Source organism: Heliangelus exortis, chromosome 15, assembly GCF_036169615.1.
Source record: "Heliangelus exortis chromosome 15, bHelExo1.hap1, whole genome shotgun sequence".
Lineage (NCBI taxonomy): Eukaryota > Metazoa > Chordata > Aves > Apodiformes > Trochilidae > Heliangelus > Heliangelus exortis.
This window is the reverse complement of record NC_092436.1, coordinates 2,494,596-2,521,756: the sequence shown is the minus strand read 5'-3', so window position 1 is coordinate 2,521,756 and position 27,161 is coordinate 2,494,596. Positions and strand designations below refer to the sequence as shown.

General features: G+C 42.4%; 2 protein-coding genes across 5 annotated transcripts in view; one reads left to right on the top strand and one right to left on the bottom strand.

Moving 5' to 3' along the window:
* Window positions 1-13,498, bottom strand: part of SEC24A (SEC24 homolog A, COPII coat complex component) — a 23,590-nt gene extending 10,092 nt beyond the window's left edge. Inside the window, exons 1-10 of one of the 2 annotated variants that reach the window (XM_071759298.1) lie at window positions 13,254-13,498; window positions 7,528-8,028; window positions 5,653-5,820; window positions 4,312-4,389; window positions 3,977-4,143; window positions 3,272-3,444; window positions 2,226-2,328; window positions 1,308-1,434; window positions 866-975; window positions 378-490 (exon numbers count right to left, since the gene is read on the bottom strand). In XM_071759298.1, the coding sequence (XP_071615399.1) occupies window positions 378-490; window positions 866-975; window positions 1,308-1,434; window positions 2,226-2,328; window positions 3,272-3,444; window positions 3,977-4,143; window positions 4,312-4,389; window positions 5,653-5,820; window positions 7,528-8,028; window positions 13,254-13,326 (1,613 nt within the window). In that variant the 5' untranslated portion in view covers window positions 13,327-13,498. Of the gene's footprint in view, window positions 1-377; window positions 491-865; window positions 976-1,307; window positions 1,435-2,225; window positions 2,329-3,271; window positions 3,445-3,976; window positions 4,144-4,311; window positions 4,390-5,652; window positions 5,821-7,527; window positions 8,029-11,883; window positions 12,002-13,253 lie in introns of those variants that run through there. The other variant, XM_071759297.1, reaches the window with a different exon arrangement.
* SAR1B (secretion associated Ras related GTPase 1B) lies at window positions 12,886-27,161 on the top strand. 3 transcript variants are annotated; one of them, XM_071759309.1, is made up of 8 exons: window positions 12,886-13,293; window positions 16,311-16,458; window positions 18,165-18,238; window positions 21,299-21,418; window positions 22,184-22,249; window positions 22,747-22,850; window positions 23,011-23,142; window positions 24,139-27,161. In XM_071759309.1, the coding sequence occupies exons 3-8, from the start codon at window positions 18,181-18,183 to the stop codon at window positions 24,253-24,255; spliced, it is 597 nt and encodes a 198-aa protein (XP_071615410.1). In that variant the 5' UTR covers window positions 12,886-13,293; window positions 16,311-16,458; window positions 18,165-18,180; the 3' UTR covers window positions 24,256-27,161. The 3 variants fall into 3 exon arrangements, with proteins under 3 accessions (XP_071615410.1, XP_071615407.1, XP_071615409.1); XM_071759306.1 differs by lacking the exons at window positions 12,886-13,293; window positions 16,311-16,458 and adding an exon at window positions 13,597-13,862; XM_071759308.1 differs by lacking the exons at window positions 12,886-13,293; window positions 16,311-16,458 and adding an exon at window positions 13,689-13,882.

The following is a 27,161-nucleotide window of genomic DNA, read 5'->3' as shown; positions in this document are numbered from 1 at the left end:
AGCATTTCTATAAGTTCAGGCAGCATGTATTTTATGAAAACCTTACTGGATTTATACATTCCTTTCAGCAAATACTTCTCTAAATAATTTCAGCTTTAGGAAAATATAGAGAAAAAGACATCATAAAAATGGTGTTTATTCATTTGGGGGATTGGTGAAGCAGATAGAAAAAAGCTGGACTGAAAAACAAGCCTCTAAACTACTTTTTACACCAGTGAAACTGAAAAAGACTACAGCTTTATGCTGCATTTTAAATACATTGGCCAGTGCTGCAAATGGTAGGAAACTTCTCTAGACAGAAAGGACTGGCATGCTGATGTCTATCACAAGTCTGGTAAGAGGATAAGAATAGAAGATTGTAAGGAAAAGGTACTTACAGGTCAAGATTGTCTAACAGGGTCTGGCAGACTGTATTCAAGTATCCTGTCTCTATTGCATTGTGAGAGACATCAAACACAAAGAGGTACACAGGTGGTTGAGGTGGACGTAGCTGAGAAAAGAAAAAATTACCTTTAATTTCCACATTTATTAGATTTGATTCATTCATTCCACTCCAAGACACAGAGGATAGCTAGAACTTCTGAGTGCATTTATCTCATACTGGGCAATTCTAGAATTAATAGTTTTCTTCCAGAAGAAGAAAACCTACAAACACCTACATATTCTAAATACAGAAGAAGCTTGATGTAATGAATGCTTAGAAATGGAGAACCATCTGCAGTTCTTCCTAAGAGTTCTGATACACTCCTTGAGGCAGCAACTGTTCTACTAAGCTAGAAAACATTAGCTACAACAAGGCTTTTTCTGACTTCCCTCTCAAAATAAAACAAAGGGAGAGAATAACAAAAAGCAAATAAAGCCTTACCATGTATTCAGATGGAGCCATAAACTCAATAGTAGCATTCTGGACTTCAGGTCTTTTATGAGGTTCCCCATAAACTCTTGTCACAGGATTATACATGAATTCTTCAGGAACTATGCAGATAAGTTTATACATTATTACTTCACACTAGTACTAGCTGTGGTGCATTTAAAAAAAAAAACACAAAACATCAACTTTTCAGTGCCTGTTGGGCAATGCTTCTTGGAGAACTACACTGGGCAGGGCAGCTACTTTGTGACTTGCTGGGGTACTTTGGGAGACCACATCAGAATCCCTGTGCTTCATTTGCCCAGGAGAAATCCTTCTTATCCCTCACAGCCCCAACATGCCTGACAGTGATCCCTACTGCTATCACAGCCTCAAAGGGGAAGGTGAGAAAGGTTAACCTGAAGAGTTTTGAGCAACAAGCACGTTTAAAACCTACCATCATTCACTCTATAGCACAAATTGCATTTCCATCTCCTTTGGTCTAGAAAGCTGACAAAAGGGTTAATGTATGTCCTGCAGGAACGGCATCTCACAATAGTACTTGAAGTGACCACAGGCAATTGCTGGAAAAGAAAAGCTTCCTGTTTTAAAGCATCACCACACTACAGTTATTCAGCTGCCAATAACAACATTATCCACACTCTGCTTCCTGGTTAGTTACTCAAAGCTGACTTGTTGAAGGAAGATGGATTTCCACATCCTCGCAGCACCCCTACAATTCCTTAAATAAACCAACTGGTCAGAACTGAGCTCTAACTTGCCAGACTTGGCCTCTAAAGTCTTGAGTTTTACATTAATGGTTTAAAAATAAATCGTACACCCAAGAACAAATCACAAATCTGAAAAAAACCCACTCAACCATAATCTGAAAAAAAAGCTCCTTAAGTTGTGAAAAATAGCAATATTCAATAGAAGCATGCTACTTTCACAAAGTCTTCTGGTTATCTGAGGACATAAAAACCCTTTTAACTTTGTTAACTCTTAACACAGATTTAATACTAGGTTTGGTAAGGAAATAATAGCTACAGCTGATAAGATATGGGAATTTGTGTGTGCTGCCTTCTGACACAGTCTGAGTGCTGTGCTGCCTCTAAGCTTCTTACTTTTTGAGGTTTGGGAGGGATTTTTTAAATTAAAAAGCGAGGCTTGAAAGTTTTAAAATGGCGGGGAGAAAAATTTCAGAAAAATTACAATGATCTGTATGGAACAGGAAATGTCAGTCACCAGGGTAAGTTTTGTGGGCCAAGATTAACCAGCCTACTTGCCCTTCTTTTATAATTTATTGCTCAGCTCTAGATTTTAATAAAGGCACAGTTGATATTTCAGCATTTAAAGTTTTGAATACTTCTCATACCGATAAGTCCTTGAAAGGATGAAGCAGGAGCCCCAGAGGAAGTTTGGCTTTATTCAGTAAGGCCTGAGTTTGAGGAATGTTAGTCAAGGTACAGCGGAACAACCTACGTGGAGGACAAAGGGTTATTTTAGAGGCTTTAAAATAATAAAATTATGACAAAGAGCATCCTTGATATTTTTCTAGAGCTGGTGATAATGTATTCTCATTTTCAGATAAAGGATCTTCTCCAGCTCTGTCAAATTGTTCAGTTTCAGTCTGAGCTCGACCCAGAGTACATATTTTGAGTTCTTCTGTTATTTTATAAGTATGTCCTTTACACAGAACCAAGTGTCATTTAGTTATTCAAGTCAAAGCTAGGCCTAACAATGGTCCAAGTTGCACCAAATCAACTTGCATTACTTTAGAATACAGTTTTGAGCTGGCCTTCTATACAAATCTAAAGCAGTAAAGTTTAAAAAGTTTTCTTAGAACTACCAAATAACATTTAACAACCCCACAGCCATTTCAGGGATGTCAGAACTGTGGTTTCCACAAGGTACAGATGTGAAGTCCTTTTGCAAATCCAGTTCAGCTTGTTTGTCTGACCAGCTTCATAAAGACACTGGTGTTTCCTCTATCATAAGAGGACTTGCAGAGCAGGAGTACTTGGTTATACAGAGTTTGTTGGTCTCCATTTAGTCCAAATAGTTACTTAATTCAGTACAGAGGTCACTCATGTTTCTGCAGTCACAATCTTTTTGGTGTACCTCACTCAAGTGAGTTAACTCCTAGTTTACATCTTTTCTCAATCATACTCATTGTAAAGGTTCTGTGCTTATCAACTGATGCCTTGCAAACAACATATTTTTCCTCATACATTCTACACAGATCATTTTCCTCAATTCAAAGCTGAAACCACTTACCACTTGTGCCTTAACACAGTGAAGCATCTTTTCAATGTTTTCTACTCACAAAATTAAAGAAACATTTTGTGAAGGGTTACCTTTACAAGTAGCAATGTGTATTTCTGTTTATTTTAATGAATTATAGCAAATTCATAATCTTACTCAGGATTACAGTTGAGCTTCTGGATCTCTTCATGCAAATTTGGGACAGGAGCCTTCAAGAGGGTCGGAGGAAGAATATTTCTTTCTTGAATAAGATTCACAGGTCTTAAACCTTCTTGCTGTAGACTCAGGCTACCCATAGATGCAGCTAAATGATTAGTGCCAAAGGCAGGCTAGAGCCAAAGTAAAATTAGAGTACAAATTAGAGCCAATTATTTGCATGAAACCCAAGATTAACTTTAAAAGCACTCATATTTCCCTTTCATTTTTCTAAAGTTTTGTGTATTAACTGCCATTGTATTACAATGATATATTTAGAAATACTTGTAACAGGAGTAAAAATTAGGATACATTTGCTAATTGCTCTTGGAAGACAAAGGCTTAGCTGGCAAACATGTTGGTCAGTTGGCTTTGAAAGCTCAGGAAAAAGACCCAGATACTTGAGCTAATAGTAACAACTTGAGGGAAGAAAAAACATGCCAAAAGCAGCTGAAAGTTTTAATAGTCCAAGCAGGAACTTAAAATACTTCAGAAAGAGCTTGTATGCTGCTTTTTCAAACTGGTGCTGGGGTGACAGCAAAAGCTGTCACTGCAAACCATGCCTATTGTCTCAAACAAATGGTACACCAAGCAGTGAACCCCAGAAACAGCACCCCAGAGATGCACTTATGAAAAGCACTGAGATGAAAAGCAGACAACCTTTACCTGGTGGAAATGTTTTGATCCATCTGGATATTGCAAAGCAGATGCTTGCATTCCTGGTGCTCCAGGTGGAGAAGTATTTTGGTAGCCTGGAGGTAAGGTAGGGTATGAATACCCAACACTCCTATTCATCTTAAGGTTTGGGGGTGCAGGAGAAGGATGTGGAGTTGCTAGAGGCAGAGAAGACAAATATTTAAAATGAACTGAAGAACAGCAGCTTGCTCAATGTGTTAATACAGCAGGAAGGCTTTTTGCTGTTGTTTAGTTTTTAAAAATGTTTAGTTTCTATTTTGAAACAGTTTACATCACAGTAAACATCTTTAATCCCAAAGCCTTACCCATGAGGCCACCACCTTCAATTGCATCATAGCTGTTCTGGACCACAGACCCATCACTGGCAGCAGATGTAGCATCACCTATTTAGAAAGACAGTCCCAGTAAAAATTTTCACAGGTTACTAAGAAATTGTAATGAGGTAACTGCAAAGAAATGTTATTTCTTGGGTGAATATGAAGATTAGAGTAGTTTGGATCTACATGGTTTCTGTTTCAGTAAAAAAACCTGACTTAAATATATATCTTCTTTCTCACACACACATCTTCTGCTGACATGACCTCAACAAAGCACATTCATCAAATCTCACAATCTTTTTGTGACCGAAGTCCCTACACATCTGGTTGAATGATCTTTTAAGATTACTTTAGATGAGATATCCACCAGAACTTCCAAGCTGATATGCAGTGAAGTGTCAAGGGACACTTGTGATGAGAAGGAATTGTCTATATGCCAGCTGTAGTTTTCAAAGTACCCTGAAATTCAGGTATCAAGTTCCCTGAAGAACTCTTTCCACTGATAATTCACAAAAATACCAAGTTCCCTTCACCCTTCCTCCAGCAGTGCTCACCAACAATTCTGACATGGCCACATACCAGTCAAGATGCAAATTCCAGCTCAGATAAGAAAAACCTTGAAACTGAGAGTGCTGCCAAAGGACAGCCTTTTGTAAGCTGTGCCTAAGTACAAAAACCTGATTATCTATTTCCAAGGAGAAGTAGATACTCAATTTACTTTTCATTACCATTAAAATGTTCAAACATGACCCAGTGAAAGGAACTTGCATTATATTTTGAGTCTAGCTAGTATGCAGCAACCTACTTCACATACTAAACATTTCTCTCTCCAGAGCTCTGCAGATGTTTCTCTTCATTATGAAGAAAACCCTTTCTAAGCCAAAGCACTTCCTAGTGAATTTTGTATGTTCAAAACTAAGCTAAATCTGAATATAATGTTCTTGCACTCACACAGCTACCACATACAAGAAATTCTCAATCTGAACACGCAAGGAACCAACATTTTGACAGAACAAACTATGTAAAAACTACCTTCTGAAAAATGAACCAATCCAAGATAAGCTTTTCAGAGATTTTACACAGCAGGGAAGAATAAGGTACAGCTACCTAAACAATTCTATGTTAAAAAACACTTCAAAATCTATTTTGAGGTGTTAATTTTATTTTGTTAACAATTGTCAACAAAAAATCTTTTACTCCTAACCTGCTCCTTTCAGATAAAATACGCTGTATTAGTATCAGGTTTATTATTTGAGTGTCAAATAGAACAGTGTACTTGACTTTAAAGGCTGCAATCTTCAAGTTCAACAAGAACAAATTGTTTCTTACCTTCTTGATTTGCAGCTGAATTTAGCAGAGGCTGTGTGTTAGGTGGTCCTGCTGTCAGTGTTGATGGCCTAGTTAAAGGTGGACCACCCACGGGTGGAGGTCCTAAAGGTGGCCTTGAAGGGGGGTGGAGTGGAGTTAAAGGCTGAGTCACTGGGGGAGGTGCAGATCCTGTGAAGAGATTAATTTTTAGGAGTTTAACCCAGCTGAAAGAAAGTCACAAAAGTTTTGCTACAAAAACCCAGATGGAACTCTGAATGCCTCTCTTGTGCAAAGGATAAACTGCTTGAGATACATAAGTCCTAACGTGCTTGTAAGAAGGTTTCAGAACTTCAAATTGTTTCTGTCCTGCTCTTTTCATACTGGGTTCTTGTGGCTCTTACCCACCATCTCTCTCAGCTTTTTGTTGCTATTGTTGGTAACAAGAGGTACACAAGGCATCCCAACTTCAGTTACTAAGCCTGGACTTTATAAAGTTATAGTACAGCCTCATATCAAGAGTATAAGGAACCAGGAAGAGTCTAAAAGGATTCTCTGTGCCAGGATGCTTTTCTTCCACTTCAATAATCTGATGCAAACCAGCAATGTACAGATTGTATAGCTACTAAAATTACTTAGTAAAAAGAATTAACTTGGGATCAACATGCAGTTTGAATCAACGTGCTGTGTGAGTGTGAGGTGTTTTGCTCTAAAATCTATCCCTCCACATTAAGAGTCAAAGGGAAGTTTTTCATTCCTTCTATTTTAAAATGTGTCTGAGAGGATGCCCAAAGTTGGCCGTGCAGACAGGGAGCTGGCAAACCTTTGTTCTAGGAATGAGCATGATGAGCAAAACAAATTAAGCTTATTTTAAAAGTGATCATTGTTCTACAAAACATTACCAGAGAAATTGCTCAGGAGGATTCACTGGTGAATGGATGTAAGAATTCTACTATTCCACATACTCTTATTTTATTATGCCACTTTCCAAAATTTCTCATAATTTTCCTCACTAATTCCAAAGTACTGATTTTTTATTCCAACAAACTGCCAGAAAGAGTTTCATAAATTCTCTAGGTTTAAGACAGTTTGAGTATCAAAACAGAATTAGTTGGGCTTACTACAAAAAACTAGCATCAAGAAAAACCTCTGAATCTAAAACATTTCATAAGGAAAAGGTATTTAACATTTAAAATATTTCTCTAAGTAACTCCCATTAGGATGGTTAAGAAAACCACTACAACAACAAGGAGTAGTTTGGCAATGAGAAACTTGCGATTATTATGGAAACAAAGTTAATACTTGTTATGTAAGAGATATTTAGTATTAGAAAAGCTTTTTGCCAACAGAAGAAGCAGGTGTTAATTCTTTTGTGTCTCATGCTTTCTAGAAACTGACAACTACTATTACACAGTGAAAATTACAAGTTTGGAGTAAGGATGCTTTCCACTCCACTGGCCTCTATTCCAATGGCACAGAATGCTTTTCATTTTTCTTCCCAAGCTGTGCTCAAGTCATTTAAATCATCCTGAGAACTACCTGTAACAAGTGACTAACAGGAAGGCCAACAAGATTTAACTGCAGAAGGCCACACTCACTAAACAGGACTTTTCACCTGTGGATTCCCAAAGTTCCCATTCAACTCAAGAAAACAGTGAAGGTCAGTGAAGCAGCATTACCCACAGCTTCCCAAAACAATGATATTCAGGAGATAAACTGCTTCAGCCAATGGAAATGCCTGACCTGCACATGGAGCTTCCATTTCTGATCCCAAGAAACCACCCAGGAATTTTTGCTCCACAAGCAAAATTCCACTGCAAAGCAAAATCTGTATCTATGTTTCTTTTTCTTAAAAAAGATGCTGAGAAACGAGCACAAATACCAAGAAGTTTTAGATACCTGCATTCATATAGCTGTTCTGAAGTGGAGGACCTCCTGGAGAAGCAGCATATTGATAACTTCCTGGAGGATTTGTATTTCCTGATAAAGATGCAGGTGGCTGAGCTGAGCCTGTCCCCATCCCATGAGCCCCACTGGGCTGCCCTGCAGGAGTCTGGCTGTACTGCCAGCTGGAAAGCACTGGTGGGCTAGCTCCAGGAGGAAAGCTACCAGATGATACAGCAGCTGAGTTCTGCAACACAGGCAGCAGCCCTTGTGGAACAGGACCTGTTTGTTGTACTGGTGACCTGGAGAAAGGTGCCACTGGTGGTCTGTTGAGAGTCTGGCCAGGTCCTTGGTAACTGTTTAATGGAGAAGCATTCTGAGAGCCACTGTAGTTATACTGTCCAGAGGACTGATGGGGAGGAACCTTCCCTGGTGTCTGGTGTGAATACAATCCTGAAGCTGAAGGGCTGTATCCCTGGCCATCTGATGAATGCATCAGCTGATTTTGAACAGGACCTGGAAGAGAAAAAAAAAAAAAAGAAGCCCTTTAGAAAGTCAGTGTTGTGCTTCACTTCTGAAAAGAGACATCTTTTATTTGTCTCCAAGTCTTTTAAACAATCAGGTGTAAGTGACAGAAGAACTACTGCAGGCAACATGTACTATTTTACTATCAAAACTTAGATCTTTGTTTTGATTTGATTTTTTTTTTTACAGTAGCCTAAGCATTCCTGGACTGGGATACACACACGGTACTATTTCTATCTTCAGAAACACCCAAAAGCAAGCAGACCAAAGAGAAGCAGCTCTCCCACATCACTGGCAGCAGGACAAGAGAGCAGAGGGAAAGCAGAAGAAGAGCCCCTTATGCAATAACTCAGTTTCACTTGATGATTGACACCAACTTCAACTTCAGCTTACGGCAAAGACACGAGCAGCAGTTTCAGCATAGGTCACCGTGCTAGTTCTCAAGTGACAGAGCTAATCTATGGAAGTTTCTGCAGTTAATTTTAGTAAGTGAACTATTCATATACATGCTGCTCATGTGAGCAGCCAACTGGTTATGAAGAGGGAATGAAGGGCAATTTGATCATAAAGTAATTCACCAATGGGGAAAATGAAATTTGATAGGTTAATGGTGCATTTTATGTATTGGGTGGTATAGCTGAACTGTTTTAGTCAATTGAAAAGCAAACTGAAAAAATATGAATAACTCTCCCAACAGTAAATAGAGTAGCTCTCCAATACAGTAAGAGCTCCATCAAGAAATCTGTTACTACAGGTTGTTCATACCATTGCTACAAAAAGCATGCCACAGCCAGAACTACCCCTCACAGATCACTAAAACCCTTTCTAATGGTGCATCATGTATTTAAAGCAGTCATGTTATGGCTGCCCCCACCCAAACACAGTTTGAATACTGGAGGTGTTCCACCTAGACAGTTAAATATCTGAAAGCAGAAAAACTCCTCTTCGTAGTTTAGAGTTAAGACTCTTGGCAACCCATTACTATTTCCCAGATTTTCAGAATTACTTAGGATTTGGACATGGGTTTTTTTAATGAACATGGATAAACAAAATTTTCCAGATCCAAAACCCCTGTAGGCTTCAACTCAGTTTGCTGAAACATGCCAGAGAGATGAGCTTGGGGAGTGGATACATATTCATATATATATATATATTCACCACACAAGGACTAGAAATGGCTGCCATCAGGATGGAATCACAGAATTTCATTTAACATAAAGATGTCTGTTTTCCTATTGAAAAGAAATTCCTATTTGGAATTTCCTATTTGAAAAGAATCCTATTTGGATTCTTTCCAAAAGAATCACAGAATTTTCAGGGTTGGAAAGGACCTTAAAGATGATCTAGTTCCAATCCCTCCATCCTGGGCAGGGACACTCCCCACTAGATCAGGTTGCTCGGAGCCCTGTTCAGCCTGGCCTTAAAAAACCACGGATGGGAAGTGAAGTAGTTTGCATTACCAAGTTGAAATAACTTTCAACTTGGGCCTTTCTGATAATAAATTGAGGTAAATGCAGATTACACTTGAAATACTTAGGGCAAACACTGCACTGGCCATTCAGCTTCTTGCTCCCTAGAAAGCCTTAGGTTACAATTCATAGATGTTACTCCACTGAGTATCTTACACATCCATGCTAACTCGGTGGCCAAGGCAGTACCACAGTCTCCTCATCCTCACCACCTCTGTTATTTGTGCATGAAGAATATGTCTGATGCTCTCCTTCTCCATTAATCTCAATATGCTCCCTGACTGTCAGTTAGGAAATCCAGTTACACGCCACCACCTTTACAACACTGCTCATAAATCTTAGTAATTAATAATTCCCTAAAATCAATGGTGTCTGAACAAAGAGCTTGCACACACAAAAACACCAACAATTATGAGTCACCTTTGAAAATCACCCTGCAGTGTATCAGATGGCTTTGCAGCAATCAATTTACAAAACCCGTTGTAAATTAAACTTGCTCACCCTAAAAATGATGAAGGGTTCCTAGGGGCTGCCAGGCCTCAGGACTGCATCAGCATGTGCACTCATACCATAACATTACTATAAACCAACCAACCAAAAAAAAAAACCCAAAACAAATACAAATCAACTTCATGACTTGAATATTCACCTTCAAGCAGGACTCTGTAGCCCAGGCAGGAATCACAGTACTTGGATTGCTCTCTTATGCACTGTTTCCCCTAACTGAGCAGTAAGTTTGAGAATAAAGCTATAGAAATGAAGTGAAGCCCAAAACTGACCAACCTGGCATTTTCTGCAGCACTTTGCTGCTTTAAAAATCTAATTCACCTTGGCACTATGTTTCCAGTTTCAATTTTTGAAATCACGAGCACACCAAGAAGTCCCATTAGGCTATGCCCAAGCCTGCATGAAACTGACACCAAATTAAAACAACAGCACTGAGGGCTGCAGACCCTTTCCCAAGGGCTTCACAGTGCAGAAAAAAAAACCTTCTCAGAAGCAGGTACCCATCTCACCCTGACTTCTTCGAGGCCTGTTAGAGAGTACACAGGCTCTCCATCCTTCCCCAAACTTGCTGTTTTTCTCTGATGTTCTGTGAAGCCAAGAAGCAGTTCAGCACACACTTGAGAGCTAAACCACCTGCATGGCAGCAAAACAACCAACACTCAGAGCAGAGATAAAGTTAGTGATGCAAGAGAGGCCACCTACTTCTCAGCTGAAGACACCTCTATAGGAACACAAGGTCACTATAACTTTCCTAAGAGAGTAGGAGTGGCTCTGGAATATGTATGAAGGTTGCCTAATGGTTTTATAAAATGAGAGGGAGGGTAGGATTCAATCCATACTTTCTACCCCACAGAATTTCAGCATCACCTACTCTGAGCCAGTTATTTAGTACATCACTGTCAGCTTTCCAGCTACCAGGGAGATGGAAGGATAAACACACTGAAAATCTGCATCCCAACTGCCACAGGCTTGGGCACCACCAGTGCCTGCTTCAGCTGGCTTTGACCCACTGGTCTCCAGACCCAAGAGTTTGTGACCATGAAGTGCCACACTGAGACATCATAGCACAGTTTGGGTTGGAGGGACATTAAAGATGATCCAGTTCCAACCCCCTGCCATGGTCAGGGACACCTCCCACCAGCCCAGGTTGCTCCAAGCCCCATCCAACCTGACCTGAGACACTGCCAGGGATGGGGCAGCCACAGCTTCTCTGAGCAACCTGGGCCAGGGGCTCAACACCCTCAGAGTGAAGAATTTCTTTCTAATTTCTTATTAACCTAAGTCTCTCCTCTTCCAGTTTAAAGCCATTAAGACATAAAGACATCAGGTAAGGAGAGCAAAACAGTCCTAAAGCAACTGTTTCTCCTTGTTCACACTATTAACTGGAAAACAAAGTGGTAACCTGCAGTCAAATGAACACAGAGTACTGGTCCTACTAAAAGAAAAAAAAAACCAAATGGTGAGGAAGGTGGTTGCTAAGCAACCTGATGCTCCATGTTAAACAATTTCCTGGTCAGCACAGGGTGCTGCTGTGACAATTTACTGCCCTCATGGAAACATGAGCCCGGGGAGTTACCTGCAAACAGTCCTGCAAGCAACAAGTTGAGACGTAGAGCTGACAGCTACAGAGCAATTTATCACTCTGTGGACAGCTTTCTGTTCTCACAAACCACCCAGGCCACGGCCCTGCTCTCAGTATGCTCTAAGCTGTTCTAAAAAGCTCCATTTTTACTGGAAAGCTCAGGGACCCCAGCACCATCTCAAAATACATTCTGAACAATGAAAAGCACAGTCCACGTTAGAATAATCTCACTTATGCAAAAGGCCAGCAACCCACACTCATCCCACAACAACTGTTTAATTTTATTACCTCGCCTTTGCATAACTCTACATTTATTTTCTTTCATTTCCATACACCTGACAGCTGGGGAAGCCTGAAATTCCTCCTCTGACTGCCTCTCCAGAGCTTCCATTATGTGCATAACCCAAGCAGAGGGAAATCAGCAAACACCAAGTGATGCCAGTGTGTAAATCACCCCACTCCATCACTCCACTTAACGTTCCTCTGCACATCCCCTGCTTGCCAGAAGAAAAGCTTTCTCTTCAGAAAGCTTCCCACATGCTTGACCCTACAAGCAACCAGCCAGTTGTTTGCAAAACATCCTTGTGCAGATGACTGGGGGGAAAAGCAACGAGGTCCCTGTGAAGGAGAAGGGGAAAGACAAGTCGAACCATTTCATTACTCATGCACAAAGCAGGAGGAAAAAAAACAAACCAAAAAAAAACCCATTTTTATTATCATTATAACTGAATTGCTTATGATGCAGCACCACTCCTGACAGACTCAAGTACGTGATTGAGGAACTGAGCACAGGGGATGCTGTCTGTGTGCCTGACATCAGGAAACCCTCCAACAGCACAGATTTCCACACACACACAGAAAACAGACCCAGAGACAAGGGCTGCCTTGTATTTTTTTCTTCCCTGAAGAAGGCTGATGATAAATTGTTCCGTTTCACCCTCGGTATCTCACGTTGAGAATAAATAAATATATTCTGCAGAACAGAAGCCGTCAAGATTTTCCCGGAATGGAGCACATGGCAGGAGATAAGATCAGTTTGATACGAACAACAAGATAAATGAAGATCCAGTGTCTGCCGCCTGCGCCCAGCCCGGTTCTCCCCGGGCCCCCCCGCCCCGATACCGGCGGTGCCACATGTACAGCCGGTTCCAAAGGGTCAGAGCACAGGACACACCGGCGGCAGGAGCACCCGGGGCCGCTCGCACCGGACCTTTCACCCCGGCAGCACCAACACGGGCTTGCTCAGAGCCACTTCTATTAATTTATAAGCCCGAGGCGCAAAGAAAACCCACCCGGTACCGAGAGACCCCGAGCCCGGCACCGGCGCTCCCAGGGGCCCCGGGGCGCTGCCGCGGGGGGTGACAGGCACCGCTACCCACTTCTGCCCCCTTTTTTTCATTTTTTTTTGTTTTTTCCCCCCTTATTCACACCCCAAACCCTCCGGTTGCCCGGGACACGGTGAAGGAGCCGGACCCAGTGCAGCCCCCGGGCCGCCGCCCGTCCCGAAGGGCAGGACCCCGGGGAGCCCCCAGCCCCCCGCTCCCCTCACCCGGAACCCCTGCTCTGCGGGCCGAGGCCTGCGCCGCTGCCCCGGGGGAAGGACGAGCGCAAGGCGGGCAGCTCCCCCGGCCCGGGCCCACCGGAGCGGCCCTCCTCACCGTTGCTGTAGGGCTGCTGCCCGGCGCCGTTCTGCCCGGAGTAGGTAGCGGCGGGCCTGGCAGGCTGGGCCATGGCGGCAGGGCTGGCTGTGCCGGGCTGGCTGTGCCGGGCTCGGCTCGGCGGTGCCGCCCGTCTGGCGGGGCCCGGCCCAGCTCGGGGAAAGGGGGAGGGGGGGGAGAGAGGAGGGGAGAGCAGGAGGGGAGGGACCGAGCCGGCCCGCACCGGAACTACCGGGCGGCGCGCGCAGGCGCACGGCGTACACGTGGCACTTCCGGGAGCGACGCTCTGCGGCAGTGGGCGGGGCCGCGCGCCTTAAAGGGACCGGGGAGGGGCCGGGCCGGGACCTCGGTGGGTGGAGGGGGGAGAGAGAGTGAGGGGGGGGGGGGGCGGTACCGGGAGGGCGGTACCGGGAGGGCCCCGCTGGGCCGGGCGGAGCGGAATACGGCGGAGCGCCGGGCTCAGCCCCGCTGCGGGGCGTGCGAAGCAGCCGAGCCGGCCCGGAAGGAAGCGCTGCGGGGGCGGAGCGGGGTTGCAGCCGCGGGGTTGCGTGTTGGTGGTGCCGGCGGAGCGCAGCGGAGCGCCCGCACCTCGAGCTCGGCAGCGGAGGGGTGAGCGCGGGGAAGAGGGGGTGAGGATCGCGGTTTGGTCATCGGGGGGAGAACCCTGCGGGGCGCCGGGAGCCGCCGTCGGGCCTGGCCGGGGGTCCTGGTGCGCCCGGGGTGGCCGCGGCCTGCGCGGGTCGGTGGGCTGCAAGGCGGAGGGGGGGGGATCGAGGGGTGGGCGGGCGGTTCCCGTCTGTTTCGCTCTCCCCAAGAGGGCACTCGGGGCTCGGCGGCCTCTGGGGTCGGGAGAGCCGTCCCGGGTGCGGGATCCCGTCCCCGCTGTCACCTGCGGCCTGCGGGGTGGGAGCGGAGCCTGCGGGCGCTCTGCGGCCTTGCCGGCTGCTGTCACCCGCTGCCAAGATTTGTTCGTGACTGTGCCTTCAGAAATCGCGACTTTGCAGATTTGTTGCGGTTTGTTTTGGTTTTTTTTAATCAGTCGGGACGTGGCTGCAATAAGCCCCGCGCTGATAACCCGCTCCGAGGAGCAGAGTCTGTCAGGGAATGGCACAGCCCTTGGGAACCAGCCCAGCCCTCTGGGTGCTTTGCTGTGTCAGGGCTGCTCCGGCTCTCTGCTGAATTCAGAGGGGCTGTCTCAGAGTAAAAGATGCTACATAACCAGATTTATCATCTGTTGTGCAATATCTACCTCTTATTCTGTCCCATTAGTAACTGCTGGTATGATGAATGTTACTCTTGGAAATCTCAACTTGCTATCAAACCCCTTCTCTAAAATACCCAAAGCAAATCTATGCTCTTAGCTCACTTTCAAACTCTCTCCCTTACCTCACCTTTTAAAATACTACATCAACCTGCAGTTCCATGCCCTAGAATGAACTGTGCTGTAGAAGGCAGATATCAATTTATTCACTGAGTTTCTGAGGGATTTTGGGCTTTGTTGTCCGTAGTAACGTTTTATGATGTTAAAATGATCAGAAGTGCAATAGAGCAACTGCAAATACACCTTGAGCAGGAGACTTCAAGCTCTCAGACTTGAGCTGGATTGCTAGGCTGGGGCTGTTTTGTTGGGCAGAGGTTTCTTTTCTTGGTCTTGCTGATGGTACCCACCCAGCACAGTGTAATTCCAGCTACTGCAAGAGCTGTTCAGCTTGGGTGTTGGTGGTTTCTGTCACCTAATTATTCCATAAATGGATTTAAAACTCTCTTGATACCTGCTCTTACCTAATGTTCCACGGACTTTGGGAGTACATAGTGTCCTAACTGGTTCAGAGAGGAAACGAAGAGTTAGCTAGAAAAACACAGGTTGAGAGCAGGGGAAAAAAACCCCTATTTTTCAGAATATAAAAGAAATAAGTGTATGTGAGTTTGCTTGGTAGTTTTTGCTGTTGGTGACATTCAGGAGGCCAGGTCAAGGTGTTACTGAAGCCTCTGGGGGGGAAATTCTGCATCTCCACAGTCTCCAGTAAGTAACCCCTCCTTCTTGGGCTGTGGAGTGGCTTACAGGGCTCATTACCAAACAAGATTTTGCTGATGAAGTAATGTTAGCCAGTGTTGTTGGAGATGTTCTGAAGTAATGGCCATCTGCTGTTGATGTGGTGGCAGAAAAGTAACTTTCATATTTTTGTTAAGGAGGGGTGAGTGAGTTTGTGATGATAGTTGGTATCAAAAGATTGTCTCGTATCCAGTACAGATTAATTTAAAGGGAACACTTGAAATAACCTTCAAATAATACTTTGTCTTCTTCGTGGCTTGTGAGCAGTCATTGCCAGAGCTGTCACTGTTCTGCTTTTATGGTATTTTTATCACCAGCCTGAGAGTTTGGGTCCCTGTCCATCAGCTTTCCCCAGAGTTTGCTGTGGCTTGGCTGTGTTAGCAGCACAGCAACTCTTGATCCCAACACAGAGCCACTGTGGCTGGTTCATGCTTTGATTTGATGCTGCTCTGAATGATGTAGTTACTTTTCTTGTTCAATAAGAGTAGATTTAATGTTGCTATTCAAATATTACCAATGTGCCTTTACAATTAACTGGTCATTTTTTCCCCCATTTAAAAAGTATTTCCCTTTAAGCACTGCCAGCTGATCTGAGGCTGCTCTGAGTATATTTGGATAGCTCTGATTCTAACACCACTTTTCTTGTGGTTACTGCAGTTTAACCTCTAATAATGCCACCTCAGCTGTGTTTGCAGAGTGATCCTGTTCTCACTTTAATCTGCCCGGTAATGCCCGAAGATTTTTGTTGCTGTCGTTGTTTTACCCCTAAGTTCAATAGGTGGGAAAAGTTAGCAGAACTGAGCACTGAAGTTATTCTCACCTCAGTAATCTGAGCACTTCTGTTACATCAGGCTGTTTGCCCTGATTTGCAGGTTATTTGAGTCAATGGTTTCTCTGAGCCCCCACAGAGGCTTTTCTCGATCGGTATTTTGCTCAAGCAATAAATAAATCTGCTGACGTGTGTGTTCTGACATGTTTGCTTATTCTTGACCTTTGCTTTTTAGCTGTGCAGGGGGACAGTTTCAGCTGTGACGTTGTGTAACTGGGTGTTTACACACTGAGGAGCCTCTTCCATTTGTATTCTGAAAATCTGTGCCTGCTGCAGGTGCTCAGTGGTTCAGAGAAACCTAGGACATGAGTGCAGGTTTCAGGGTGAGTCGTGGAGAAACCAAGGACTCCTTGTGCTGTTTCATCTTCAACCAGGGAGGCAAATAAGGGCTGAAAGATGTTGTTCCAGTGCAAGCAAACAGAATTAGAATGTTAGAATAGAATATAGGCTGCCCAAGGAAGCTGTGGCTGTCCCCTCCCTGGCAGTGTCTCAGCCCAGGTTGGATGGGGCTTGGAGCAACGTGGGCTGTGGGAGGTGTCCCTGCCCATGAAGGGGGGTTGGAGCTGGATGTTCTTTAAGGCCCCTTCCAACCCTTCTATGATTCTGTTCTTTCCTTCTCTTTTGATGCTATCTTGCTGTGACATACCTGGTTTTGTTTAATGGAGAAATTCTGCTCATTGACACAAGTATAATTGCTGTGACAGGCGCCTGGATTTTGATCTGGTTCTGACCTCTGTTTTGGTGACTGTGCTGTGCTCCAGGGTCAGAGCTGCCCTGAAGTCATCTTGTGATCCCCCCAAGGCACCACACTCCAGTTTTTTGAGGATAGTCAAAACTTCAGCAAGCCTTGATGTTAGCTCCAGTAGGAATTACCTGGCTAAATGTTTCTAAGAATATTGCCCTTCAGTCTTTCAAGAGGTTTTTCACCCTAGATACCAATTCATTGTGTCAAACTGGTGCTTTCAGTACCATTACCCTCACTTCAGATAATGAGGAAATTAAGATGAAAGCTAAGAAATTGATTGCTTGTGGCTACAGTGAACTTGAGTGGTGGCTTTATTCTCATGCCCCAAAGCATCCCTTTGGCAGGCATGGTGGTTCCTTCTCTGTGCTGCTCATCCTCCTGGGCACTCAAGGTGTGCCAGAGCTCCCCTGACACCTCCCCTGGGCCTCTTGCCTTCTGTGACAGAGGGGTTTTTCCTGGGGCAGAAAGAACTGAATTTGTCACTCTCTGCAGTCCATCCTGGCCACTTGCTTTTTTCCCAGGGATGGGCATAGCAGCCTTATTTTTATTTTTTTTTAAATTGTGTCATAAAGAAAGGGGTATTTGTGGAGCAGCAGAGCTTCATCCTGGTAGCAAGGGGTGTCCTGCCCATGATGGCCAGCTGGAGTTTACTGACAGTTGTATGGTACAAGGACACTGACCATGCTCATCCTGGCTGCTCTCAGCTTGTCTTTCAGTTCTTGAATCTAAGGAAGAATTCAGTGGGAAACACAGTATTTTTTAAAAAAACTTAAGTTTTGTGTTTAAGGTTTAAATTGTGGCAGCCTGAATTCAACTTGACAAAACCTCTTCACCTCTTCTCACCTCTGCTTCAAACTCCAGCAGCTCCCAAGAGCAACTGGAGCACTGACTGTGCCCTGCCAGCCCCCTCTTGCCCTCTCAAAACTCCCAATTTTCCCAGTTGACAAGATGGTGTGTGAAGGTCCTGTTTGAAATCTTCAGTGGAGCATCACTCACTTCCATACTTCCAATACAGATATTTTTATTTCTTGCAAAGTCTTCTGTCCCTGTATCATTTTTCAAGGGGAAGAAGAGGTCAGTGCTGATGATACTGGTTTCCATTTCTAAACTAGTTTTTTATTTAACTGTGGGGTCATTTAATTGGTCCGTGATAGAGTTTACCAAAACTGAATTGTTTTTTGGTTTTCACCCAGGGCTTTGAATTACTTTTTTTGTCTACAAATACCTTGCAGTGTTTAATGTGCTCACATGTCTTAAATGCAATATATTTTCTGTTTATTTCAGATTATAAGATTCAGATATGTCCTTCATATTTGGTTGGATTTACAGTGGTTTCAGTAGTGTATTACAGTTTCTAGGTAAGTTTTTATTGTTTGGGGGTTTTCCTTTGTGCTATTCTTACACAAAATATCTGCTCACTTCTCTTATCTTCAAACATAGCTGCTGGTTAAATAATAAGATTTGTTTTGGTGTATATTCAGTAACATGCAAACAAAAGTTTCACTTGTCAAATACTGAGTATTTCCAGAGTGTGCTCTCCTCTCAATCTTACATTAATCCTTTAACCTCTTGATAAAAATTACATGTTCATGAACATAATAGGTTTGCTTTTTCTAATAGTGCTACATTTAAACAGGTGTAATTCAGTTGATTTCTATGCAGCTTCTGAATTTTCTCTGCTGTAAACTGAACTCAGTTATTTTAGTTCAGTTCTTTTGCACATGAGGCTGTCACTTGAGAATCCAAATATGAGGGACTATCTACACAAAATTCATGCTGGATACTGAAGCCCTTGCTCATGTCAGCAGTGTGAAGCTTCACTGACATCTTCTGAAAAGCCTCAGGAAAGTATTCCCTGACCAGAAGAGTCTGCAATCCATATCCATCCAAGGTGAAATATTAGCTTGTCATAGACAGAAGGAGGAAAAAAACCAACCAACCAACCAAAAAATAAGCAAACAAAACCACACACACCCCCCTCCAAACAACCCAAGAATGAGAGGAAAGGGAATGTTAGGGTACTACAAAGAGGAACAAAAGCTGCAGATCACATGGTTAAAAGGCAGAGTTTACAAGTTCCAAAAATTTTATTGAATCAGATAAAAAGTATTTGAGGTTAAGGAAACATGGTAAGCTGTGCCATCTGCCTTTTATCAGTTGAGAGTTTAAACTTCTTTGCTGAATGTTAGACCCTTGGCCTGCTATCGAAATATCAGCAGTGAAATTTTAACTAGGTTGACTAATCTTTCTTATCTCCTCTTACTTAGCTGAGCAGTGATTGCTGCATGCTGGCCTGCTTTCCCATTCCTGTACATGGAAAGTCTAATTCTGGTGAAAGATACTGGAGCTTGAAGTAGAATTGCTTTCAATATATCCCTCTTATTCTAATAAAAACACTTTTCATTCTCACATTTACAGTTGAAAGCTGTTCATAACGTTTGGGAAGTCCCTATAGTTCCCTGTCCTGTCAGCAGGCTGATGAGATCACTTGATGTAGTACATCTTTGCACATGAATACTTCTAGAATACACAAAATATCTTTATTTTGTTTGGATATAAAGCTGGTCTTGGTGTAGCTAATAGTTGGCGTGTGGCTGCTTATTTGTCTTCAGTTTCTGTGAAAGGTGTTTGAAAAATGTGAAATCTTTCAGAGAAAGCAGAAGCACCTTATTTGGGATCAAAGACTCCTGGATGCCCAGGCTGAGAGTGGCAAAAATACTGTTTTACTATGGTTTAGTAGGGTTTTGTTTAACTCATAATGTAAGTGTGAACTGGAGTTTTTCCTGTGACATAAATTAAAATACGAAAATGTTTGTCCAATTCTTTTTTCTTTGCAAATATTAACACTTTCTCCTCTGCTTTAATAGTGAATGTGTATTGGGGCATATGAGAAGGTGACTTTGGGAAGAGTTGTGTTTGAGAGAGCTTTCAAGGCACTCTACAGTACCTGTAGTAATAAAGATCACTCATGAAATAAGCTGAGTAATAGGAAAGAATAATTATTCCTACAAGTTACAAAACATGTCCAGTTGGAATGTGATCCCAGAGATTAGCTTGAAGGCAGGGGGAGAGGTGAGCAAACAGCAGCAGTGTAAAGGTTGGCCAGGCAGAGGCACAAATGTCCCTGCCATGCTGCAGCATCAGTGGGGCTGTCCCAGCAGCAGTGCCTAAAATCCCAGCAAATCAAACACGGGTGAGGATAACACATTAAATAAGAAGGAAGAAAGCACAGGGCAGGATGATGCTGTGGAGTTTGCAGTGCTGGGTGTGCAGGTAACGTGGGGACTGCAGCCTTGGGGCAGTTGAGCTGTGAGTCAAATGTGTTTGTGTCCTTCCCAAAATGTTTCTGAGGTGGTAAAATAAATTTCAGCACATTGAGAAGTACCATGATACTATGACTGTATGTAGTAAAAGATCTTGCTGATGTAAAACCAGCAATATTTTGCAGTTCTTTTTACACAGAAGGAGAATTCTGTTTGGAATACAGCTCAGTTTTTCTTTTGAATAAATACAGAGGTGTGTGTATTTCCTCACCTCTGCTCTAAGTCTTCTGCCCTCTTCAGCACTGGGGAAAGCTGTGAGGTCAGCAGTGGTCCTAAGGAGATGTGCAGTGTGCATCCAGCACACAGCCACAGCTGTGGTATCCAAGCTCTTTCAAGAGGGAATAAGGGAAGATTTTCTGCTTTAAAAAGGCAAAGTTAAGAGATTCTTCCTTCAGTAATTTTTTAAAAAATTCAATTTGTCTTAAAAATGTTTTACTTTGAATGTCAATCAGTTTGAAGGAATGAAAAATAATCCTGGCATAGGATGTAGTGTTGGCAAGTTACAAGCAAATTGCCCTTTGATAATCTCAAGCTTAAGAAAATATGGTGTTTGTATTTTGCACATCTTTCCTCTCCTTGACAGCAACTGTTGCATTTGCTGGTTGCAAGCAGAAGGGGGGAAAAAAAAGGGGGGAAGAGGCATTTTCACCAATATGACAATCACTGAAATTAAAATTTATTATTTCTGCTATGAAAGCATTATCACACTATAGCAAGTGTGTCAGAACTGCCCTGATGATGCCATTCAGGATAGTTCATACAGTTCAGCTGGGACAGAGTTAGCTTCGTGGGCAAAATTTAGTCCTCTTTGGTGGTTTTGCTAAGATAATATAAATGCATTTATGTGAGTGAAATTTTGCATCACTTGTGTGCCTCTCCCCCTCCCACTGAGCATCCTGCAAGCAGGCATGTGAGTGAGTGTGAGTGTAGTTTGCACAAGTAGGAGAACATGGATAAAGGGCACTGATAAAGTGTGTGGCTGAGCTTGGCTGTTCTGTATTTTGTACCACAGTGTTCCTGCAAGCAAAATCATCCCAAGTGCTAAAAAACTAACTCCTACTGATTTAACTGTTCACTACCTCCTCTTTGTTCTAGGACTGTACAAGAAATCAGGCAAACTAGTGTTTCTTGGACTGGATAATGCTGGAAAAACTACACTGCTGCACATGCTCAAAGATGACAGACTGGGACAGCACGTCCCCACGTTACACCCTAGTAAGTTCATGTTGCTGGTTCCAAAGCTGGAGAGTATTTAAAGTGTTGGAGGAGAAGCAGGACCTGATGATACATTGTAGGACCAATTGGAGAGAAACAGGAATTGCTGGGATTGCAGTTTGTAGATACTTCAAGTAATACTCAGGGTACTTCAGTGGGATGTATTTAAAATTAAGTGTCAAGCAGAATGATGGAGCTGAGAATCTAGATGGCAGAACCTGTGGGTTATTGTGTCTTGCAGTGTTTGGGAGCAGCTTCTCTGTGTAGCTGAAAAATTAGCATTTCTGTCCTATTATGATTTTTTGGCTCAGAGGTTGCTGTGCAATTGTCATCCTGGTACCTTACAAGAGAAGTTCAGCAGGGGTTAAAAATGTGAATTGGTGAAGCCCAGTAAAGAGCTGAGAACTTGAAAGGATGTGAGGAGAAGCTGTGAGCAGCATGGTATATGAAATGCCATCTTTGTGGCAAACCAGATGCCAGAGCCAACTGTTGTTTGTGTGTAATCTGTAGGGATAAATAATGTACAAATATTCTCTGCTGTTCTTAGCATTGTAGATATTTCACACGTGTTTTAAAAACAAAATGCTAGTAACCACTAAACAAACATGTTGTTGATTTTTGAGAGAAAATGTATTGCACTCATTTGTTTCATGATAACAAAATCCTGAAAGGACCAAGACAAAGTAAAATCTACACACTAGAACATTAGACTGCTCCAATGTCCTGCATAATTTTCACAGAGACTACAATTCTGTGTATTTCTAGCTTCTGAAGAGCTGACAATTGCTGGCATGACTTTCACTACCTTTGATCTGGGTGGACATGCTCAAGGTGAGAGAATACCTTAACTCACTTCCCTGAATTGAGTCAGAGTTGTCTCCAGTCCCCTTGTTTTGGGTTAGAAAGATGATCACGCTGCAGAGATTGACTTCCCACACTCTTGAGACAGAGAAAATATTCACTGTCTGTTTCCACCACTTGTCACAAATCCCAAATAGAATTCAGCAAGAGGTGCAGTAGAGCAGAACTGGGAGACTGATGTTTGCATTGCTTACATTTACATTTAAGCTTTATGCTTCAAACTCACCTTTGTTGACATAATTCTTGGGGAAACAAAAAGCTTCAGGACATCATTGTGCACGTGGGATAAGAGTGGTAATAACAGTACAGGAAATAATACTTTTGTTTCATTATTTCAATCCTTTTAAAACATGAAATTGCACTCCAAGGACTGGCAGCATAAGTTAAAACTTAAACCCATTTGCTTCTTAATTACTGATGTGCATTGCTCTGAATTTTGGGGTAATTTCCTTTTATTCTTATTGTAGCCCGAAGAGTGTGGAAAAACTATCTGCCTGCAATTAATGGCATTGTGTTCTTGGTGGACTGTGCAGATCATGAAAGATTGCTTGAATCCAAACAAGAGCTTGATGTAAGTTGAAATAAATTTTTGAAAGTTTTAACTTTAACTTGTAAAAATAATCTCAAATTCCCTGTATTCAACAGAGCTCTGCTGCTACCTGGACATGAATAGCAGCTGTCTGATCTTCTATATTGTAAATTAATCCCTCCTTTCTCCTTTCCTTTTGTAGTCACTAATGACAGATGAAACTATTGCTAATGTGCCTATCCTAATTCTTGGTAACAAGATTGACAGACCTGAAGCCATCAGTGAAGAGAGGTTACGAGAGACATTTGGTCTGTATGGCCAGACAACAGGAAAGGTAATGTTCCCTTTTTTTTAGTTTGGTTTGTTGTTTTGTTTTGGTTTTTTTTGTTAGGGATGTTTGCCTTATTTTGTGTTGATTCCAGTTCACTCCAGCTACATAAAATGCTTTATAATTTGTAAACCACTTAGTGCTCATTAACTGTATGTGGAATAAATTAATTATGGAGTCTCTTTTTTTGTGAGTGTGCTAGGTGGATCTCTGCTACAACTTTTTACCATTGCATTTTATGCCATGTTTTTTCAGAAAAAAAATTAGGATAGTTTTTAATACTTTAAAAGGATGAGGAAGTCTTCAGAGGCTGTCTTTTGGGTGAGAATTATAAGAGAAAACAGGATAAACTTTTAAAGTGCAGACTTAGTACAATTTGTTGTTTAACATCTTTACCTAAAGATTAGAAAGAGATTTACACCACTCTGAAGGGCTGAGTTTGTGGACTGTGAGAGGAAAAAAAGTTCCTCCTGGCATCTGTAGCCACAAGGCAGGTTTCTAATGTGGATCTTTGTGATACTCAACTCTTCTTAACTTCAAGTAAATACAGTGTACTACTTGTAAAGAGGTATTTGGATACAGGGCACTAGGTACAAGTTGCTCTGTTGTCACTTGCCCTTGGAAAGACCCCTCTCTGCAGCTGACAAAGCCCTCCCAGTGTGGCTCTGTCCCAGCTCCCTTTATCTCTTAGAAACCAGGCAGGGAACTGCGACTGAAAACTGAGTATATGCTCTCAAATTCCCTTTCCAAGAGCCTGCTGTTGCTTTCTGGTTTCATCCACTTCCCCCTCTCCAGATGTCAAGGCATTTGGAAAATCCTCTGTGCCTGTTCCTCAGGTGGCCCTGAATCTCAGCAACGCTTCCACGTTTTTAGAGTCATTTCCTTTCTGAAACCCCAGCAATCCAACCTGAGATAAATAATGGCATAGAAACAAATATCCATGTCAAGCAGCTGTCCTTGCATGATGATGCTGTAACCTGGACCACTTCTGTCCCTCTGCAGGGCAATGTATCCCTGAAAGAACTGAACGCCAGACCTCTGGAAGTGTTCATGTGCAGCGTGCTAAAGAGACAAGGCTATGGAGAAGGCTTCCGTTGGATGGCTCAGTACATTGATTAATGCCAAAATTGCATCAGCCCTTTCTCTCCCCTCTCTGAATATTAAGTCTGCTCCTTATTTGATCACTCAGTGTACGTAACTTGAATTCATTTGACTCTTCAGTTATCCAACCCTACGTTTCCAGTGAATTATATCACGTATGCTAAATTATCAATGTGAGGATGGAAAAATTATTTCAAGCCAGTTTGTAAACTGAAGTTATCCCAACCTGTGAGCTTTATAATCCTGTGCAGCATTCTTTTGCAGCTTTTAATTTAACAAGTCTCGGGCCCCATTTTTGGTCAGAGCAACTTTCCAGTACAGTATGTTTGAATGCACTTTTTAACAGCTGAAAAACTATGAACATGTGAAAAAATATTTAATGCTTATGTTAAATTTTTTTATGTACTTTTTTGAAACTGGTTTTATAACTTTAGAGTATATAACCATCTTTCAAGGAATAATAAATAATTAGCTGATGGACAATTGCATGATGCCTTACAGTTTTCAATAATATACTTTCTTATGCAACGTCATGCAATAAATTTAAATCCAGTTTTTGGCAACTTTAATGGAAAATGTTTCATTTTATGTGTCTTAATTAGTGAAGCTGCCTGGTGATCTGACTAAGTAGGATATTTTCCTGAAACACAGAAGGCCACAAAATAGTTTCATGTTATGGCAGAGGAAGGTGTTTTTTTCAGACTATCAAATTGCATTTATTTTAGGATTTTGTGTTAGTAAAAGAAAAATCTCGTCCAAAGCCCTTATAACCACCATTTTAAGAAAGTATAAATAATGTCAATCAGATGTGCCAATGTAAGTCTTGAACTAATGTCAAAAGTGGTCTTACTCTACTGGTATCTTGAGTTAAACCCCTGGAGTGACACAAGAAATACAGATTTTTTTTTTTTTTTTTTTTGAAGAAATTAAGAATACCATTGCACTAAATATTCTTTTCCTAACTGAATGAGATTTGGGGTCTACCCGGGACTTTGTTTATGAAATTCCCAGGGGAAAAAAAAAAAAACATTGACATTGCTGCTCATGAAAGTGTGTGGGCCCCCACCTCATCAGCCACTTTTATTCTTGGTGTTTTGAACTGGGACAAGATGGATTTTTTTCCTGTGGTTTTGCCCTGAAACCCAGGCACGTGGCTTAGTTCTGGGGTGAAGTTTGGTTATGTGCAGTCCTTGTTTCCAGACTCCTGGTTTTCCTCATCTTTGGGTGAAAGGTGCTGAGGAGGAAGCAGGTTCTTTCAGAAGAAGGGGTGTTGAAGCACACATCTGTCAGTGCCTCGTTGGTGCTGGCTGGCACTGCCATGGAGCTGTGGTTGGTGTTGCTGTGTGCTGGGAATGTTTTACTCTCCTCTGTCAAACACAGGTAGGGTTTCAGCCCTGGAGTCACCATTTCACTGTCACGGAGTTGAGTTTCTCTGTGCAGTTTTTTTTTTCCTCTTTTAAGAGTACAAACTGCTGTGAGTGTTTTTATTGAATCCCTTTTACTCACCATTCTAGAGCTTCTCCAGAATACTTTAGGCCTCCTGTTTCCAATACCCATGGCAGCAGGTGTATTTCTGACTGGTTTGGTTTCATAAATAACTTTCTCTCTTGACCTGCTGGGCTTAAATCTCAAATTTAAAGCCTACAGGCTCCTAGCAAATAAAGGAGACTTATTCCTTTCCTAGCTCTGAACCTGAATGATTGAATATTGATGATCAATTCCCCACAGTCCTAGATTGTGCATCTGAATAATTCAGAACCTAACTAGTGTAAATTGTAACTGAAGTTTATTACTGCACAATCATATGCAGAGTGTTGAGCCTAGTTTGTGCATGGTAAAGTTCAGAGTGTCAGTATTGAACACCTTTTCCAAATGACCAACATAAAAGAAATCTGCATTTAAACTCGTGCTCAGCTGTAGAGGAGTCTCTGCTGCAAAAATCAAAACTGGAGGAAAGAAATGGCCTCTCCCCAGCACGTGGACAAACTTGTGAGTCTTTGCTACCTCCAGCTGTTATGTAGGGGACATGCCTCTTTTTTTCTTCTCTAGATTTTTTTCTGGTGATGGTGATAATGCAGAGAACAGCAGCTGAATCAGTGGATGGTGTCAGTATCAGAAGCACTCCTTGCAGTCACCCTGGGGTGTTGGTGTGGGAGACTTGGGACTGTGTTGCCCATGCACATGGAAATGAAGCTGAAGGTGCAGACCACTTCCAGAGGCTGAGCCATTCCATGGGCACTGAGAGGTCCTCTTCACCTGCTCCTCCAACCTACTGTGAGAAACATTAGCAGGAAGGAAAGGGATGGTATGGAGAATTACACAGAAGGGAGGTGTTACTGATTTAAAAGTGTGTTTTAAGAGTAATTCTTAGTATTATGGAAACATTCAGGCTTCATGTTCCCTACTGTGGGGTCTCGTTTAAATGTGGTTGTGATGAGGGCATGAAGAAACCTGGACCTTGTGTTTGTTCACCTGGGTATTACAATGGTTTCCCTTGTGGGAACAGCTGATCAACACTCGGTTAAATACACAAATAATCCTGCTCTGTTTCATTTCCTTCACTAGGGGAAGTATCTTTCTTCTGTAGTTTACACTCTGTTGTACACATGAATGTGAATGAGTGTTGTGTGTCTTTGTGTGAGACTTCCTTAATAGACAAATATACTGCTGAGAGTTTTTCTGGTGGTTTTCTTCCCCAGCCCCTCCACACCTCCCTGACCATTTAGTTTTGAAGGTTGCTTATTCCTATGATTGTGACCAGTCTTACTTAACTTAAAAAAAAGCAACATTCACATTTGGGCCTGACTTCTATTAACTTATTTAATTTTTTTTTCCACTCTGGACTATGCAGAATTCAATTCAACACCACTTTAAAGAATGTGAAAAATAAAACTCATTAATAAAGATGTTATTTATGAAATGTC